Raw genomic sequence first — 20,555 nt, forward strand, 5'->3', positions numbered from 1 at the left:
AGCACCGGCATGGCTCTGTGGTAGAACACTGGGCTCACACGCAGAGGGCCCAGGTTTGAACCTCGTCCAATCCTGGAAATCTTTTCTTATTTAGTTTTTTTTTCTTATTTCGAGCGCTAGTGGCTACGGACACCGGCGGCAGCGGACAACTACAGCGCCAAAAACGGCCCTTGTTGTTATCTCATAACAGCTTTCGCTGTAAAAAGGTGCGATCATCATAACGCTACCCCAGTTATCTTCACAAAATTGACAAGTCGAGAAAGAACGTGCTCTAGACAAAATGTTAGAGGCGCATACCTGCGCCAAAGAACACAAGTCACGTGGGCCTTTCTGTCATGTATATTGGAAAATTGCTAATTCGATAATTTCGAAATTGCACACACTAAGATGAAACATTTTCTAGCCACAGGCATTGTAAATCATGTGCTGTAGCATAGAAATAAGACATGTTTATGTTATGAGAGAACAACTCTTGGCCAAACATTTTGTGTATTAATCATCAGCTTTGACATTGGTCCTCTCTGGTGCTGATGATAAAGTGTACTACCAGCACCCAATCACAACCACAAGCTTGTGTGATGACTTGAAGAAATGGCCATAAGTGCAGACACCACATATAATATACTATTTGTCAGAGAAGAACGTGTGCGAGCTAAGAGAAGTGAAGTCATTTAAAAGCATTGTGCACTTCGCACGCCTCAGCTGCCAGTCTGTTAGGATTCTGATAGCTGTTGCAGCAGCCAAACACAGCGCATTGGTAGCGCATCGACCTGTTCTCGTCTGACATTTCGATTTTTGGCACCACAATTGCTTTAGCGCGTCGAAAATGGAAACACACTGACCTCAAGCACCACGCAGTGCAAAATGCGGGAATCCGCACACACCAGCAGCAGTGGCGGAGAGAGAGAGAGAAGTGAAAATGCGCCGGTTCAAGGCTACACTCCTCCTCTCCGTAAAAACGGTCTATAGCTGGCCGAAAGTGTCCATGGTCACCAGAACACTATCATCATCAACGGGTACGTGCTACAGCCATTGGGCAAATCCCACTACTCACAACTGGTCCACTAAAAATGAGGAAGGCCACAGTTAGCCCAAGAAATGGCTGCGAAGCGACGGCAGCGAGCCATAAAAAGATAAAAAGACAGAAAAACATACAGAGAGATATACAAAGGAAGCGATAGAAAGAAAGATAAACAGAAAACTAGAAGAAATAAAGGAGTTAAAGACATAAAAAGATCAAAAGACACAAAAACATACAGAGAGACATAGAAAGAAAGGAAGCGATAGAAAGAAAGATAAACAGAAAAATAGAAGAAATAAAGGAGATAAAAGACATAAAACGATGAAAAGACAGAAAAACATACAGAGAGATATAGAATGGAAGCGATAGAAAGAAAGATAAACAGAAAAATAGAAGAAATAAAGGAGATAAAATACATAAAAAGATGAAGAGACAGAAAAACATACAGAGAGACATAGAAAGAAAGGAAGCGATAGAAAGAAAGATAAACAGAAAAATAGAAGAAATAAAGGAGATAAAAGACATAAAACGATGAAAAGACAGAAAAACATACAGAGAGACATAGAAAGAAAGGAAGCGATAGAAAGAAAGATAAACAGAAAAATAGAAGAAATAAAGGAGATAAAAGACATAAAACGATGAAAAGACAGAAAAACATACAGAGAGACATAGAAAGAAAGGAAGCGATAGAAAGAAAGATAAACAGAAAAATAGAAGAAATAAAGGAGATAAAAGACATAAAACGATGAAAAGACAGAAAAACATACAGAGAGACATAGAAAGAAAGGAAGCGATAGAAAGATAAACAGAAAAATAGAAGAAATAAAGGAGATAAAAGACATAAAAGATGAAAAGACAGAAAAACATACAGAGAGATATACAAACAAAGGAAGCGATAGAAAGATAAACAGAAAAATAGAAGAAATAAAGGAGATAAAAGACATAAAAAGATGAAAAGACAGAAAAACATACAGAGAGATATACAAACAAAGGAAGCGATAGAAAGATAAACAGAAAAATAGAAGAAATAAAGGAGATAAAATACATAAAAAGATGAAGAGACAGAAAAACATACAGAGAGATATAGAAAGGAAGCGATAGAAAGAAAGATAAACAGAAAAATAGAAGAAATAAAGGAGATAAAATACATAAAAAGATGAAGAGACAGAAAAACATACAGAGAGATATACAAACAAAGGAAGCGATAGAAAGATAAACAGAAAACTAGAAGAAATAAAGGAGTTAAAGACATAAAAAGATCAAAAGACACAAAAACATACAGAGAGATATACAAAGGAAGCGATAGAAAGATAAACAGAAAAATAGAAGAAATAAAGGAGATAAAAGGCATAAAAAGATGTAGAGACAGAAAAACATACAGAGAGATATACAAACAAAGGAAGCGATAGAAAGATAAACAGAAAAATAGAAGAAATAAAGGAGATAAAAGACATAAAAAGATGAAAAGACAGAAAAACATACAGAGAGATATACAAACAAAGGAAGCGATAGAAAGATAAACAGAAAAATAGAAAAAATAAAGGAGATAAAATACATAAAAAGATGAAGAGACAGAAAAACATACAGAGAGATATAGAATGGAAGCGATAGAAAGAAAGATAAACAGAAAAATAGAAGAAATAAAGGAGATAAAATACATAAAAAGATGAAGAGACAGAAAAACATACAGAGAGATATAGAAAGGAAGCGATAGAAAGAAAGATAAACAGAAAAATAGAAGAAATAAAGGAGATAAAATACATAAAAAGATGAAGAGACAGAAAAACATACAGAGAGATATACAAACAAAGGAAGCGATAGAAAGATAAACAGAAAAATAGAAGAAATAAAGGAGATAAAATATATAAAAAGATGAAGAGACAGAAAAACATACGGAGAGATATACAAACAAAGGAAGCGATAGAAAGATAAACAGAAAAATAGAAGAAATAAAGGAGTTAAATACATAAAAAGATGAAGAGACAGAAAAACATACAGAGAGATATAGAAAGGAAGCGATAGAAAGAAAGATAAACAGAAAAATAGAAGAAATAAAGGAGATAAAAGACATAAAAAGATGAAGAGACAGAAAAACATACAGAAAGATATACAAACAAAGGAAGCGATAGAAAGATAAACAGAAAAATAGAAGAAATAAAGGAGATAAAAGACATAAAAGATGAAAAGACAGAAAAACATACAGAGAGATATACAAACAAAGGAAGCGATAGAAAGATAAACAGAAAAATAGAAGAAATAAAGGAGATAAAAGACATAAAAAGATGAAAAGACAGAAAAACATACAGAGAGATATACAAACAAAGGAAGCGATAGAAAGATAAACAGAAAAATAGAAGAAATAAAGGAGATAAAATACATAAAAAGATGAAGAGACAGAAAAACATACAGAGAGATATAGAAAGGAAGCGATAGAAAGAAAGATAAACAGAAAAATAGAAGAAATAAAGCAGATAAAATACATAAAAAGATGAAGAGACAGAAAAACATACAGAGAGATATACAAACAAAGGAAGCGATAGAAAGATAAACAGAAAAATAGAAGAAATAAAGGAGATAAAAGACATAAAAGATGAAAAGACAGAAAAACATACAGAGAGATATACAAAGGAAGCGATAGAAGGATAAACAGAAAAATAGAAGAAATAAAGGAGATAAAAGACATAAAAAGATGAAAAGACAGAAAAACATACAGAGAGATATACAAAGGAAGCGATAGAAAGATAAACAGAAAAATAGAAGAAATAAAGGAGATAAAAGACATAAAAAGATGTAGAGACAGAAAAACATACAGAGAGATATACAAACAAAGGAAGCGATAGAAAGATAAACAGAAAAATAGAAGAAATAAAGGAGATAAAATACATAAAAAGATGAAGAGACAGAAAAACATACAGAGAGATATACAAACAAAGGAAGCGATAGAAAGATAAACAGAAAAATAGAAGAAATAAAGGAGATAAAAGACATAAAAAGATGAAAAGACAGAAAAACATACAGAGAGATATACAAACAAAGGAAGCGATAGAAAGATAAACAGAAAAATAGAAGAAATAAAGGAGATAAAATACATAAAAAGATGAAGAGACAGAAAAACATACAGAGAGATATACAAACAAAGGAAGCGATAGAAAGATAAACAGAAAAATAGAAGAAATAAAGGAGATAAAAGACATAAAAGATGAAAAGACAGAAAAACATACAGAGAGATATACAAACAAAGGAAGCGATAGAAAGATAAACAGAAAAATAGAAGAAATAAAGGAGATAAAAGACATAAAAGATGAAAAGACAGAAAAACATAAAGAGAGATATACAAACAAAGGAAGCGATAGAAAGATAAACAGAAAAATAGAAGAAATAAAGGAGATAAAAGACATAAAAGATGAAAAGACAGAAAAACATACAGAGAGATATACAAACAAAGGAAGCGATAGAAAGATAAACAGAAAAATAGAAGAAATAAAGGAGATAAAAGACATACAAGATGAAAAGACAGAAAAACATACAGAGAGAATTACAAACAAAGGAAGCGATAGAAAGATAAAAAGAAAAATAGAAGAAATAAAGGAGATAAAATACATAAAAAGATGAAGAGACAGAAAAACATACAGAGAGATATAGAACGGAAGCGATAGAAAGAAAGATAAACAGAAAAATAGAAGAAATAAAGGAGATAAAATACATAAAAAGATGAAGAGACAGAAAAACATACAGAGAGATATACAAACAAAGGAAGCGATAGAAAGATAAACAGAAAAATAGAAGAAATAAAGGAGATAAAAGACATAAAAAGATGAAAAGACAGAAAAACATACAGAGAGATATACAAACAAAGGAAGCAATAGAAAGATAAACAGAAAAATAGAAGAAATAAAGGAGATAAAATACATAAAAAGATGAAGAGACAGAAAAACATACAGAGAGATATAGAAAGGAAGCGATAGAAAGAAAGATAAACAGAAAAATAGAAGAAATAAAGGAGATAAAATACATAAAAAGATGAAGAGACAGAAAAACATACAGAGAGATATACAAACAAAGGAAGCGATAGAAAGATAAACAGAAAAATAGAAGAAATAAAGGAGTAAAAGACATAAAAAGATGAAGAGACAGAAAAACATACAGAGAGATATAGAAAGGAAGCGATAGAAAGAAAGATAAACAGAAAAATAGAAGAAATAAAGGAGATAAAATACATAAAAAGATGAAAAGACAGAAAAACATACAGAGAGACATAGAAAGAAAGGAAGCGATAGAAAGAAAGATAAACAGAAAAATAAAGAAATAAAGGAGATAAAAGACATAAAAAGATGAAAATACAGAAATACAGAGAGAGAGAAAGTGATAGAAAAAAAAGAAGGAGAAACATGGACAGAAATAAAGGGAATAAAGACATACAAGGACAGAAAGACAGGGAAAGAGATAGAAAGAAAGAGACACAAAAGAGAGATAGGAAATACAGAGAGCAAGACAAAAAGAGAAAGAAAGAGAGAAATAAAGAGAGAGAGAAAAAGAAAGGGAAGAGAGAACATAAAGACAGAAAGAGCATGAAAGAAAGAAAAGTCACCGTTTCGCCTCAAGAGTGAAGCAATGAATGCGATAGCAAGAAATTGGAATATCACAGGAAGAATGGCAAGCAGCTAGAAACTTGCTGCGTGCTGCTCAAGCACAAAAGACGCAGGAAATGAAAACACACAAGGCGAGTGCGAACTAACAACTGTCACAGCTCGACACATGCAGCGCGCTGCTCAAACACAAAGAAGGACGTACTAAAAGAACACACAAAGGACGAGCGCGAACCGTCACAGTTGTTACTTCAACTAGCCCCTACTTTGGCTCTTCTAGCTAGCAGCTCACTCCTTTTGCAAACACGGCCGCTGTAGCGAGCAAAGTAACCTTCGTGCAGTCTGTAGCTTCAACGCAAACTTTGCGGTGAAAGCACAAGATGTACAAAACTCCCCCTCAAGACATAAGTGCGAGAGCACAGTCAACCATGCCCTGTATGTCAAAGTACAAGTTGGAGGTGCACATCCCAACTCTGGCGAAACACTGGAGAGTTTTATAATTGGGGACCCAAGAAATCTGCGAGCCGCCAGGACGCATGGGAAAACGCAAGTCACTCTCGAACTCTTGCGCTCACGTTGTCCCAAGACCCCAGGGGCTTCCTTTGGGCGGCAAACATAACCGGGGAGCGCACGACCTCAAGAGAAGAAAATAAAGACCGCGTTTGGCAGTGGCACGTGAAGTCACGGCTTGCATTCCCTGCGGGCATCGATTCTGGTCACTAAAATAAAGCTTCATTTGGGTCTAGTTGGCACATACTATTCCTGAGGCTAAAATTACAGCGCAAATGCACTTCTTTGTCCTTTTCACTTCTTCTTTACTTGTTTGTCCGTGAAACCATCTGAATATAATTTCATGTCTTCACATATCTCATACACTGCCATCCTTGTTACACATTTTGGTTTAGAGCTATTGTTGTGTGCGCATGTGTGGTAAAGTTGCCTTGAGCTTGTAGATGCATTGGCGTATGAAAGAATAAAGGAGTTGTTAGTCAGCGCTTGCGCCGTACATTTCTTCGTGGGTGTCTTGTGCATTTGCGCTGTAATTTTAGCCTCAGGATTCTGATCACGATGTAACATATATACTGTGATTCTGGTTCAGCCATCTTGTTTCTTCCCTCCTGCGGCATAAGCCTACAAGAGCCAAAGCGTTCCCACTAGCTCGCACCACCACTAGCAAAGAGACGCTTGTCGTTTTCCCTGGCCAACTGGCCACAAGTGGCGCAGTGCTAAAACCCCAAAATGGAAAACTAGCATGGGTAGCCAGCGATACGATGCAAACGCAGTGCGGGCAATGATGCAGCATGGCGTGCATCTCACATAATTTTAATTTCGCCACGTGTGGCACCCCGTGCGTTTCACCGAATGCCACGTGCATTTGTATTCTGCCATTAGTATCCTGCAGTACAAATGACGCATGGCATAATTGTCTAAGGCAGCGCACTGTGGAGCGACGGATCGCAGGTTCGAATCCCCGATGGAGTACTTCGGATTTTTTTTCTTCTGAATTATTTTAATTTGTGGCTTTTATTTACATACATATACATATACGGGACAGGACAGCGATGGCGACTGCAAAAATCCGCCGACAGTGTCCATATAATTGCTATCGCAAGAAAATAGAAACACATACAAAAATAAATAAATGAAACAACAGAGACAGAAATAAATAAAGCTCTTCATTCAGGCTTGGCACCAGTAGTGCAAAGCTGCCGTAATTTTTGCTTTAGATTCAGACTGTTTCCTGGTCCATCCGTAAAGACAGCAAGCAGTCTGTCGAACATAGGATCTTAAAATGAGGGGCGCAAATTATGGCAAGCACAAGGAATGAAGGAAAATGGACAAAACAGGACTTGTTTCACCATCTAGCCCCACAAGACCTTTAAATTACAGGAGATCTGGCACACAACTCCTTCTTCATGTGTATTGGCATGTTTTCTTTTTTTGTTATTAAGTAAACACAATCCAACCAACTAGTCCCATCACCAGAGCACAGAGCTGACCCAGCTCAACTGGGCCTTGGCAAGAGGGACACCATACCTGCCTGCCTTCACGTTATCGGTTGCTCCAACTGTGTGGCCTTGAATTGCTTCACACTGAACTGAATTGTATATCAATAAGGACAAGGCCTAACCTCACCTTGAGTACGATGTCACCTTCCTGCAGTGTACCATCTCGCTCGGCCAGAGACCGACTGCACACTTCCTTCACAAAGATACGGCAGCCGAGCACAATGCCAAAGTCTGCAAAGAAGTATCATCGTGCTATTGACACCAAGGCACATGCATCGTTGTATCATCACGGCCAGTATCAGCTACAAGCATTGTTGCTCCTCCCCTACATTGTGTAATAAATGGCCTTTACGCAATATGCTGTGCTTGTGGCAAATGATGGCCACAAAGTTCATTAATGCGCAATGCATGTGCACGATGCACTGAGGAGGTGGCAGTAACTTATCATACCTGCACTGCCTCATTGAGAGGGCTAAGACTTTTACAGCTGTCACTCTTAACAGAAGCATTCCTGTAACTGAAAATCACGTGGGTCAAGAGAGTGAAGAAATAAGATCACAGGTATCATATTTACACAACTGTAAGTCAAGCCCCCTATATTTGAAACCAAGAATAGATCATGCGAGTGCATCGGATAACAGAAGCTTGTTAACTAAAGACCAATGTCCTCATTGGTCATCAGAAAACCAGCCCTTTCCATGTACTTCGACGTCCAGGCCCTGCTGGCCTTGCAGTGCTTTTTTGGTATTGTGTCTGTCAAAACAAAAAAAAAAAGCCCTTCAGAAAGCCAAGAAAATGGTGCTGTTCCACGACACAGAAAAGTAGGCGTGCAAACCCCGACACAAGAGAAGAGATAAAGACAACACAAATGCCAGAGTGTTAGTTATCTTGATCTCTTCTCTTGTGTCAGTGTTTGAAGGCCTAGCTTTTTGTATCATGAATCCTTACTAACTAGCTCAACTTGCTATTGTTCCATCAAATACCGGCGTCTCCCAAACTAATCACCACTGAGCTGCAGTTCACCATCGGCAGTGGTGATTGAAAGAGGCATGCACAGGGTATCTGTCATGGTAAAAGGGCGTTAAGGAGGAAATATGAAGAGAACGAAAAAGAAGCAAGTTCAAAGGAAAATATCAAGAAAACAATGCAAAAAAGAACATCTAGAAGATCATGATGATACACAGTGGTTAGTGACGCAAGGGCCAGTGATGGCCAAAGAGCGCCAAAACACTTAGAGAGTGTTCAATGATAGTGTAAGGTCGCTTTATAAGGTCCTAAAATTCTGTGCACTAAAATTCTGTGCACTAAAATTCTGTGCCTCGCAAGGACCCTTGCAAGGGCCCGCAGGACAGTGCGGTCAAAGAAGGTGGTTCCATAGCAGCATCCTCTTTAAGAGAATGTGCTATGTACCCCATGGGCAATGACTGTCAATGTGGCGGCAACCTTTAGGAAGTTTAAAACAGATTGGTGATCAAAGAGTGGTTCACTACTAAAAAAAGACATTTGATCCCTCTGTCATAGGAATCGGTATAACACGAAAGTGAACTATGTCTTCAAAGGAGTAGGTGATTATTGTACATTGATGTATGAGAGCTTGCACAATGTCTATTGGTGTTTGGCAGCTATAGCACCGTTTGACGTGAATGCACCCATGTTGACACCTAGTGGTGCATCTCAATCTCAATGACTAACGCCCATGATCATGATTTAACCATTGTGATAGCTGCAGTAGTTAACATACACCTGGCCCAGCATATCGTGAATCCCGCACAAAGATGGCATCAACAAGCACATAATAGGCACTGGTACTTGATATGCACTCATTCAAAGCATCGTCATTTGATGAGAGAAACGCCATGGTTTGCGCTCCCCAGTAATATGGTAACTTACGCCATGCCTACGCCTATGCTCATGCACATACGACACAGCGGTTCATGAACTCAAGAGGGAGAGTTCGTAGCTTGAGCCATGAACACGGGAAGGCATTCCATTAACCGCTGGCGTCTCTCTCACAGCACCAAATCACTCACTGCATAAAGTTTCCTAGAACACTTACTAGAGGGAACTCTGGCGCTAGTGTCTATGGGAGTTGCAACGCATGGCGCTTCAGCCTGCATGGGGATGATGGGTAGTCCAGTAAAGCTCGTTAATTTGATACTCGTTAATTCCAAAAATCGGATAATTAGGACGTATTCTCTGGTCCTGGCAAGCATGTGTATTGTTTAATGGCTTCAAACTCTCGTTAATTCGGTGATATTTGGCCGCAACCCGGTTAATTCGGACGAACCTTGGAACACGCCGAGCGCCGCAAATATGCGATGCAAAAGAGAGAAAACGGTGCTCGCGAACGGCCGAAACAGCCGCTGGCTTTCAGAAAGGCGTGGTCGTCATCTACAATCGCGTTGTTATACGTAATAAGGAATGGGTTCAGAGCACCGTTTCGAATCAACCCCTTGAGGGTTTTCGCCGTACATGCACGGCAGAAGCTTCCTGGTACCAAAGGGTTTTCGTCGTACATGTATGGCATAGCATTTATTTTTAAAACGCGCGCCATTTTCGATCATTTCTCTTGCTTGGCCTGTGCTGCCACACTTCGGGAATACATTTTTTTTTTTTGCTTCCCAAAACGGCGCGCCGGCTATCGCTTGCCCATCCGAGTGCGCTTGCGGTGCAGCTGGTTTAAAGTGCGCGCCTTTTGCAATCATTTCTCTTCCTTTGCATGTGCTGCCACGCTTCGGGAATACGTGGAGTTTTTTTCATGCGCCGATGTCTCTCTGTTGTTGCTTTTTTTATGCTTCGCAAAACGGCACACCGGCTATCGCTTGCGCAACCGAGCGCGCCCGCGGTGCAGTTGGTTTCCAACGCATGCCATTTTCGATAATTTCTCCTGCTTGGAATGTGCTGCCTCGCTTCGAGAATACGTGCAATGTCGCTCTTTTTTTTTTTTTTGCTTTCCAAAGCGGCACAGCGGCTTTCAGTTGCACATCAGAATGCACACACGCGGTTCGGCCAGTTTCGGTTTCGTCCTTCGGGTGGTTTTCGCTTGTTGCGCCTGCAAAGCTGATGTCTGTTTGTAGTAGAACAGCGCCGGCAAAAACAACAGACCAGACGAGGAGAAGGACACGTAACACAAGCGCCTTGTGTTACGTGTCCTTCTCCTCGTCTGGTCTGTTGTTTTCGCCGGCGCTGTTCTACTACGATTATGAACCAACTAGCCCAAAAGTACATTTTGACATGTCTGTTTGGTTTCTGATCTCTCAAAGGGTGACCGCTTGTTACTCTCTCGTTTATTGCTCCCCGAAGTGCGATTACATCTGTTTCCGTGCGGCGCTGAATTACACAAATGACGCCGCTGTGATTGCGTTTCCTGTTTGGGGGTCTCGGAAAAGCTAACTACTTCTTGTTGGCGATTAAACGAAGGATTACTGGAGCTTTTCACTCGTTTTGCTTTCTGGACGGGCGCACAACCATGAAGTTTTCTTCCGTGCGCTCACTGACGCAGTTCGCTTCCGCTGTGGATGCGCGCGCCGGTTGCTCTGCTGCCGGTGAGTCGAGCAGCGATTCTTCCGATGCGGACGATTCCCCAAGTGCCGAATCAGAATCTGATTCATTGGATTTCAGTCTGTCAAACGAGGACAATGTATAATTTTTATTTATAAAAAACTGTTAAGTTTCGTTTTAGGATTTTGCTTGATTTTACTACGAATAACGCATGTGTATGTTACAACAAAAATAATTTTTTGTCACTTTACGGCCACGGAAAAAAATTTTAGACAATTTTTTTCTTAAATAGAATCGTCTGAAGAATTTATTTCAGAAATAAAAAATTACACATTTTTGGACTGGATTTCGCGAAAAAAATTCGAGCCTCAGGGGGTTAAGACTCGTGGTTCTTGAGCCACGTTCACATAGTGAACGAATTCCGAATGATAAAAAATGCGGCTTTTGCACTGCTCTTATGCAAAATAATTAATGAATTTGCGTATTCCTCAAGAAAATAAATGTGAAATGATGCAACAGACATTTATTTATTCTTTTCTTGATACTTTCGATAATTCGGCATTCTGTTAATTCGGAGGGTTTTCCAGCGCCGTGAAATCTGAATTAACGAGCTTTTACTGCATACGGATTTGTCTAAACTTCGTTCTTTTGGCTCCGTTTGGCTCCGCGTTGCCTGCATCCGCTTTGTCGCAAAACGAAGTTCAACAAAAGTCAGCAGTCCCACTTTAACTTTTTTATGCACACCAATTCAAATCTGGTCACGAAGTTCACAACGCTTCATTCTTTTATCCGAAACAAACGCCAAAACACAGCAATAAAGAAAGCCACAAGTGCGTTCGAAGCCGTAAGCACGAAGATTAGGCAAATCCGTGTACTACCCATCATTCCCATGGTGGCTGAACGATCGCAGCACCAGAGTCCCCTCTAGTTAATTTTAGGAAACACTATGACTCACTGTGCAACATTTGCCCATCGACGTCACTGATTTTCTGCGCTGCTCATTCTAGCAGTTTTATTAGCCAGTGCTATCGTACTCGAAGCAGTAGGCGGCGGAAGAAAGCGGTTGGAGCATGTGGAAGCTGCTCTAGTCTGTCGACAAGTCGTCACGCTAACACTACGCGACAGGCAAAGCACATACCGCATCGTCACCAAACTGAATCATAGCATACGGCGCATTGCACTGACCGTACAGTTTCCTACAATAATGTATTGAAAGCATCCATTGCACTAAAACTACAGAATCACTCCCTGTCGGTACTTGTTAGTGTCATGATGCAGTACTTCACTTCGCCGCTTCTAGACAGCGACATCGCCCCACCAACGAATATCACTGTGAGAGGGAAGTGTGAGAGATATGTCCAATCTAAAAGTCGTGCCAACGTTGCTGCTTCCATTGTCACTTCTCAACATGCTAGTTTATAAAAATCGAAGGGAAAATGCTTCAGCAACCCTGCATAATGCAGCAGCTCCAAGGCTAACAGAAATCGTTGCCTCTCTCGGACAACAACAATGACAAGGACACATTGCAGCCACTGGGAAGATCCAAGCAGTGAATCACGGTTTGCTTACTTATATTTGTGCTCTTTCCAGCTCCTATAGTGGGATACAACTTAAGAAGTCTGGAGACGACCACAGTGTGGATGTCAATCGCCTCCACAACTGAAGAAAGGGACTCGTTCACGCACTCAACAATGTTCTCAGAAGGTGGGGTCACTGGGCGTCTGGCTCATGAAGCTAGTCCGGAGTGCACGCCCCTTGGTGTGGGCTTGTTTGCATCTTCCTTTCAGCAGGAAATGCCACAGACTTGTATATAATTATAGGTAAGCACCATTGTTTCAGTATCACAGACACGCACACACAGTGTTCACATAGCAGACAAAATAGGAGCACTGCACGCCGCATGACAACAATTGTTTACAGGCAATGCCATGTACGTCACAAAGGCTCAAAATGCTTTTCGAAATCAAAGTTGCCACCAGTTGTAGCATACGACGTTTGACATGCGCTGGCGCAAATGAGTTTGAATACGATGATTAAAGAGTCAGTAGCCACTGATACCGCAAAGAACAAAGCTTCAAAAATTTTGTGTCCCCACTCCTCCAACAAATATAGCACTTTAAATCAGCAGAAGTGGCAGACAAACACCACAACATATGACAGAAGCTCAATTTAGATCATTGGACGCGTTATCTGAAGGTGGTAGGTTGTCTTTCGTTCCACTTAAATTTCTTTATATTTATATCCTAACTACAGATAAAAACTACAAATGATGCCCCTATATTTTCCTTGGCCTCACTGTCAATTGGTTTCATTAGTACCATAGCTTCTGTAAGCGCGAAAGACACATAACGCGGATGTCTTTCGCGCTTACAGAAGCTATCAGTCAGTACCAACTAGCCCGATCTCAAGGCTTGCCAAGGTTTCATTAGGTTGTTGCATATATAAATGCGAAACAAACACACAAACCAAATGGGAGAACTTGGAACAAGGAGGCACGCAGCATCACGGTGTCTACCAATTTAATCTTTCCACATTCCCTGACTTTTCCAGCTTTTCCATGATCATTCTAAGCAAATTCCATGACTGGTAAGTCTGCTTGGAAAACTCTGCGCATTGGACACAAGTCTTCGAGTGGTTTCAAACAAAAAAGAAAAAAAATTAAAACGATGGAGCCCTCACGTAAACTGCGAGCCATGCCGCTTTATTACATTCCCCTTGGCTGAAACATCCTTTACAATAAATAAAATATTTAAAGAACACAATAACTGTGCATCTACAAACAAAACAGAAAAGCTGGTTTATTTGCATAGGCAATGGTTTTACTGCTCCAAAGATTCACTCTCTTGCTGCACCATAGAGCCCCGGAACTGTGCGTCTTCCATCAGCTTTTGCTTCTTACGATTCAAGCTCTTTCACAAGAGCCAGTTATCTTCTTTCTTTCAACGTCCGATAAGTCCAACTGTCCCTTCTATTTCCTCTCAAAGTCTTCTTTCCATCTGATGCTGGCACCTTAAACCATGTTTATCATCTTGTCTGTCACGTCAGCTTCTGCAACACCACCTCCTGTGGACACCTATTCATACACTAACCTTTATGCTGAAAGCGTAAATAATACGCTTAATATTAAATAATATGCTTAATATTTTCCATAAGACATTCCTTGCTTACTGAAAATTCCCACTCCACGGAAGAATTTACATTTGCCGCGATTCACTCCGCCTGTTAGTTTGCAAACTACAGCTGCTAAAGTGAGCACATGGGCAAGCTGTTCTTCGAATTAGTGCTAAAGTGACTGTGATATCGGCAGTATCTTGATGTGCCGAGTGATAAGTCCAGACGATCCATGGACGGGGAACCACTGCCTTTTATTTTGATGGCAATCGCTTATATACAGATGATATCATTGACAGCGCCCCCTATACACAACACATTCTCCATTCATAATAAGATAACAAAACAACAAAAGTCAATCTACTTTCGCGCACTCACTTCAAAGCACATGACACATGACGTTCTTGCAGTTAGGCAAGCTCGTAGTCTTGATAACGTGTTGGCATTCTTCTTGTTTGTTCTGGCCTGGTGCATGATGGTGCTGTGGTTGTGGTCAACAATGACTGAGAGATGTCCTGCTGATTGGCAACCTCTAACATGGGCACCGTTACTGTGGGTTGTGCACCGTCAGAATGGTTAGTGCTTCCCTGGGTGTCTTCTGATGGCCCCACTTCCGATTCATTCATGACTATAGGGGTCTTTTGGCTTAGCCATCTTCCCTATGTGAAGATCCATGTCGCAGGAAAACCCTGAGGCTGTGCTGCGTCGCACTGTAACCGCGTCAGCTAGTGCTTGTGCCTGTCCTGTCCCTACTTTACCAATTCCTGTTAACTTTGATGCGTTCCATTTCGTCCCATCTACCAGCAAAAACGAATTCGTGCCCACTTGTCTCTCCACCTGGATTGGCAAAGAAAATTTGTGTTTCGTCTTTGGTCCCCTTTGTTTTACTTTTGCGAAATCTCCTGGCTCAATGACAGACGCTCTGGCACCTCGTTTTTCATCGACGAACTTTTTTTGTTCGTTGTTGCTGCTCCTTAACGAGCTGTTTCAACTCTTCCATGGCGACACGCGGCTCCTCAAAAAATTCCCTTTCTGGGAGGCCAACAACATACAGTCATGTTCTGGGTTTTATTCCATGCAGCAGGTAAGACGGTGACGCTCCTGTAGTTGCATGTGGGGTGGCCCTATAAACACCCAGGTAGTCCCCGATTGCCTCCTTCAGTGGTCTTCACTCCAATGCCGCAACCTGCGTATACTCCTTCAGAACGCGCTTGAACGGCTCAATTTGACCATTGCATTGTGGGTAGGTAGTACAATGTTGTAACACAGTGCTAAATTCCCCGGTCTCGTAAAAACTGCTCAAAACATGTCAACGTGAACTGACGTCCATTGTCAGTCACAATGCTTTTCGGGTACCCTTCTCTCGAAAAAATTTCCAAGAGTACTTTCACTACTGCCTGTGCAGTTATTGTGGACACGAATGCCACTTCAGGCCACTTGCAAATAGTGATTGCAAACCTGCATTCTGGAGGGGCTCGCTCCATCGGCCCAACGATGTCAATTCCAAGCTTTTCCCATGGCTTCTCGGGCCACTGTACTGGCTCCAATGGGGCCTTTACAGTTTTTGCAGATTTATCTGATGCTTTGCAGACAGCACAATTTCTAACCAGAGATTCAACATCACTGTCCATTCCGGGCCACCAGTACTGTTCCCTCAACCGTTGTTTGGTCCTTACAGTGCCTGGATGCGATTCATGTGCCATCATGACCAGCCTGGAAGTGAGTGCTGCTGGGGGAACGACCCGTTCAGCGCAAAACAGTACAATGGCGGTAAATCGGGCTAGTTGGTTGCTCACGATTGTAAAATAACAGCGCAAAAGACGACAGACGAACACACAGAGACAAATGAGCGCTGACTTCCAACTGGTTTATTTATGCGGAAACAGAAATTTATAGCACTCACATATCACAAGAAACAGAAAATTACATCATGCGCAGAAAATCCTTTTCTTTATGAAAAAGAGCTATGGAAGGAGTGCTGACGCACTGATCACTAACTAAGCACTGAGCTCAGCGAGCTAATGTTCATGTTGCATTTTCTGCACCTGATAAGTTGTCTAAGATTTGCAGGATCACTGACCCGAACCGCAAAGAAGTTGCAGTATGCACTATTAAGCACAAGATTAAGTTTGTCCAGTGCACAGTGAACTCTGTATACCATGTACCATTATCGTGCGGAAAATTGTACATTGGCCAGACGGGCAGATGACTAAATTCTAGATTATCTGAACACAAGTACAATGTAGAAAAATATAAGCAAGGCAATCTAGCTCATCACTGTTCTTGCTGCAGGTGCGTTCCGTTGTTTGTCAAGTCGAGTGTCGTCGCTAAAAACTGGGAACAGATTACGCGTGAGATCATAGAAGCTGACCGGATTGATAAGCTTGGTGATCAGTGCATCAGCACTCCTTCCATAGCTCTTTTTCATAAAGAAAAGGATTTTCTGCGCATGATGTAATTTTCTGTTTCTTGTGATATGTGAGTGCTATAAATTTCTGTTTCCGCATAAATAAACCAGTTGGAAGTCAGCACTTGTTTGTCTCTGTGTGTTCGTCCGTCGTCTTTTGTGCTGTTATTTTACGATCGCGAAACAGTAGTCCATCTATGACCGACAGTTCTTCTTGTATACGAAAAAACAACCTTAGTTTTTCAGCTAAACAGCGCTTTTCCGGCCATCTGGACATGACATACTGCGCCACCTCATTTAACACTGAATCCTCAGCTGTTGCTGCTTGCAACTCACTCATTTTGATCATGCTTGTGGGGTCTGAGCGATAACGCCGCCGCTCTCGGAACACACGGAGACAGTTCATGCGGTCGTGCAACGAACGTGGACGTTTATTAAACACTTCTTTACATACGACGCGGCCCACACCCTCCCGGGCTACCGCGCCTACCGTGCTACGACGGGCACGCCACTTGCGTCCATTTATGTACGCACCGACGTTCCCGTCGAACCACTTGACATCCCCTCCACTCTCCTTAAATATTTTATTGGTGTGGTCTATTACCAACCCTCTTCTCGTATCTCTCTCACCCTTATGTCTTTTTACAATCCCCCTGCCACATCTTCTTTGTTCAATGCCCTTGGCGAATTCCTCCACTCTCTTCCTTTGACTACCCATATCCTCCTTGGGGGTGACTTCAATGCTCCTCAAAGGCTCTGGGGTTACCCCCAGACACTCAAACCAGGCCACCTTCTGCACTGTCTTGCCCAGGAACGTCACCTCACCCTTCTTAACACTCCTGACACCCCTACTCGAGCGGGCACTGCCTCACAGCACTTCACTACACCCGACCTCACTTTCTCTCGGGGTTCGCTTCCTTTTCATTGGCAGGTGTCAGCCGAAACCTTTTTCAGTGACCACTTTCTCATACACATCACCACTTCTCTTTCCCACATGACTCGGACACACCAAGTTGTTCACACTGACTGGGAGGCATTCCGCACTAATCTCCTTTCTGACTCATATGAAAGTTACGACGACTGGACATCGCGGATCTCTGCAGCACTGGCATCCAGCAGCCGTCGCGCTCGTTTTCGACACCCCATTCCTGACCCTGATCCTCACTTTCTCCGTTTATGGCGTCGTCATAAACGTTTGCAACGCTCTTTCCGCTCCCAGCCGCATAACGTCCAACTCTCCTCCCGCATTGATGCTCTGCGTGCTGAAATCGTGGCTTACGGCGCATCCCTCGAGCACTCTCGTTGGAACGCGCTGTGTGACGGCCTCGACTCCGCATTGCACTCGCGATCCACATGGTCTCTTTTTAGATCTCTATTAGGTACTAAGCCTGCCCTTGCTCCCACCTTAGCTAAAGCGTTTACCAAGGAGGTTTAAAAAAATTCTGGAGTGGAAGCTCTCGCAACGCCTTGCCAGCAAAAGTGAAGCCGGCTTTTGCCCACCAAAGAGCTCGGAAACGTGCTCTTTTCTGGTGGTGCCTACTTAGAGATCATATGGCTTTGATCTGTTAGTCTAAGTACTACGTTAATTATCAAATAAAAGATCGTTGTTGCCGACGAAAGTAACCCGTCGAGGGGAGCATTGGCGATTGATCTCCAATAAAATTTGCCGTGACATTGAGGCTTACAATCGAAAACTAGTAGCACAAAGACACACTTGGAGCTGTATCTGACACGTAAAAGCTGCCATATTGAACTCGTCTGGCATGCGAGGATAACGCTCGCTTTCCTTCGCCAAACGCCGACGGTTTATCATGCCCCTACTAAGATGGCGGGCGCAGCCGCCATATTGTGGTGGGCACGGCTTCACTCTTGCGCAATAATCGCCACTCCAGCAATTTTTCTTTAACCTCCTTGGCGTTTACTCACGGGACTCCGTCTGATGTCTTTGACAATTTAACCTCTCTGTATCTCCCGCCTCCCTTAACACCTACCTACCCAGATTCTGAGGGGAACTGGCCCTTCAGGAAACCCTTCTACCCAGATTACTGTGGTGATATTAACCCAGACCTAGATCACCCATTCACCCTCAGGGAGCTTGAAGCTGCCCTGGCAACTCATTCTAATCGCTCGGCTCCCAGTGAGGATGAGATGACATATACTACACTCCGCAATCTTCCCGACAATGCTAAAGAATTCCTCTTAAAAACATTCAACGAAGCATGGGACAGCGGCTGTCTTCCGAACTCTTGGACATCCTCTCTTATTTGCATGATTCCAAAGCCGGGCAAGTCTCCATCCCTCTCTAACCTTCGCCCTATCTTTTTGACGTCGTGCATAGGCAAGACCTTTGAGCGAATGGCCCTGACTCGCCTGTCTGATTTTATTGAGGTGAGAGAGTTCTTCCCCCATTCTCTTATCAGCTTCCGACGTCCTGTCTGTGCGCAGGACATGTTCCTCGTCCTCCAGCACACATTTCTCTTACCTTCTCGCAATCAGATTCATGGTCTTGTACCCGTTGATGTCCGTAAGGCATTCGATGGTAGTTGCCATGACCACATATTGGCTCAGCTCTCCTCCCTTTCATGTGGTTCCCGCATGTATTCTTACATCCGGTCCTTCCTTTCTAATCGAGTAGCTCGCTTTAGAGTCGATACTCATCTGTCCAACCCGCACTCCGTCACCCGCAGCACTCCTCAAGGTGCCGTACTATCTCCTACCCTATTCAATATGGCTATGGGCCCTCTTGCCTCCCAACTATCTGAAATTCTTGACCTCCATCATATTTTTTATACCGATGACATCACTCTCTGGTGTACGTCTGGATCTCCCGGACAAGTGCAGGATGCGTTACAGTGTGGCCTAGATCTTATCGCTTCCTTTCTTTCCACTGCTGGCCTGTCTCCTGCTCCAGAGAAATCTGAGCTGCTTTTGCTCAATCGCTCCGCTTACCAGCGCTCCCACAATGATCTCATCTCCCTTCATCTTTCTGGCTCTCCCATTCCTACCGTTCAACAATGCAAAGTTCTTGGCTTCCCTTTGCATGCGGCCAAGAACGCGCAGGCCCTCCATCACGCTGTCAGGACCTGCCACTCAGTAACTCACCTCCTGCGACGTGTTGTCACTCGGCAGTCGGGTCTCAACGAGGCTCATGCGTACCGTGTTGCTCATGCGCTCGCCTTCAGCAAGTTCCTGTACTATATACCTTACGTTCAATTTACCCAATCCCAACTTAACACCCTCGAAAGAGCTCTGTTAGGCCTCTACAAGGCAGCTCTCAACCTCCCTATCACTACCTCTACCACTAAGCTCTTTGCCACTGTCCTCTTCCATCCACTACGTTCTCTTCTTTCGCTCCACCACGACTCTCAGATTGCGCGTCTTTCTCTTACCCGTCAGGGTCAATGGCTATTGGCCCAAGCGGGTATCCCTCACATTCCAGTTCCCATTGCCACCTTGCCTCCTCCCGCGTACACCCCTGCTCCCAATCTTCGTATCCTTCCTCTCCCGTCCAACATGTCCCCCATTCTGCACGCCGGGCGTCGTCACGCGGCAGCGCAGCATCATTCCCCTCCTTTTTATACACAGAGAGTTGCCTATACGGATGCCTCGTTCGTGGCTCCTCGGGGTTCGTGCGGCTACGCTATCTACCATCCACACCTTTTGACACCTGAAACCCACACCAGCGGGCCATACCTACACCCGCCCGATGTACTTTCGCTCGAGGTCCTTTCCATTGTCCATGCCTTACAGTCATTTTCTTCCCTCCCTTCACTCCCCGAGTACACGATATACTCTGACTCTTACGCCGCCATTCGTAACATACAGAACCGCACATTACCCCCATACCTCCAACAGGAGGTTGAGCGAGCTGTCTATGCACTGCAACCTTCCCCCGTCTTCCTATGCTGGGTTCCTGGGCA

At 42.5% G+C, this 20,555-nt stretch overlaps 1 protein-coding gene across 1 annotated transcript in view; it reads right to left on the reverse strand.

Annotated features, from left to right (window-relative positions):
• LOC119394522 (tight junction protein ZO-1) overlaps positions 1 to 20,555 on the reverse strand; it is a 521,713-nt gene that overhangs the window by 394,741 nt on the left and 106,417 nt on the right. The window contains exon 6 of the mRNA XM_049416099.1: positions 7,744 to 7,847. Within this exon, the coding sequence (XP_049272056.1) occupies positions 7,744 to 7,847 (104 nt within the window). The remainder of the gene's footprint in view (positions 1 to 7,743; positions 7,848 to 20,555) is intronic.

The sequence above is a fragment of the Rhipicephalus sanguineus genome, chromosome 5 (genome assembly GCF_013339695.2).
Source record: "Rhipicephalus sanguineus isolate Rsan-2018 chromosome 5, BIME_Rsan_1.4, whole genome shotgun sequence".
NCBI classification, from domain to species: Eukaryota; Metazoa; Arthropoda; class Arachnida; order Ixodida; family Ixodidae; genus Rhipicephalus; species Rhipicephalus sanguineus.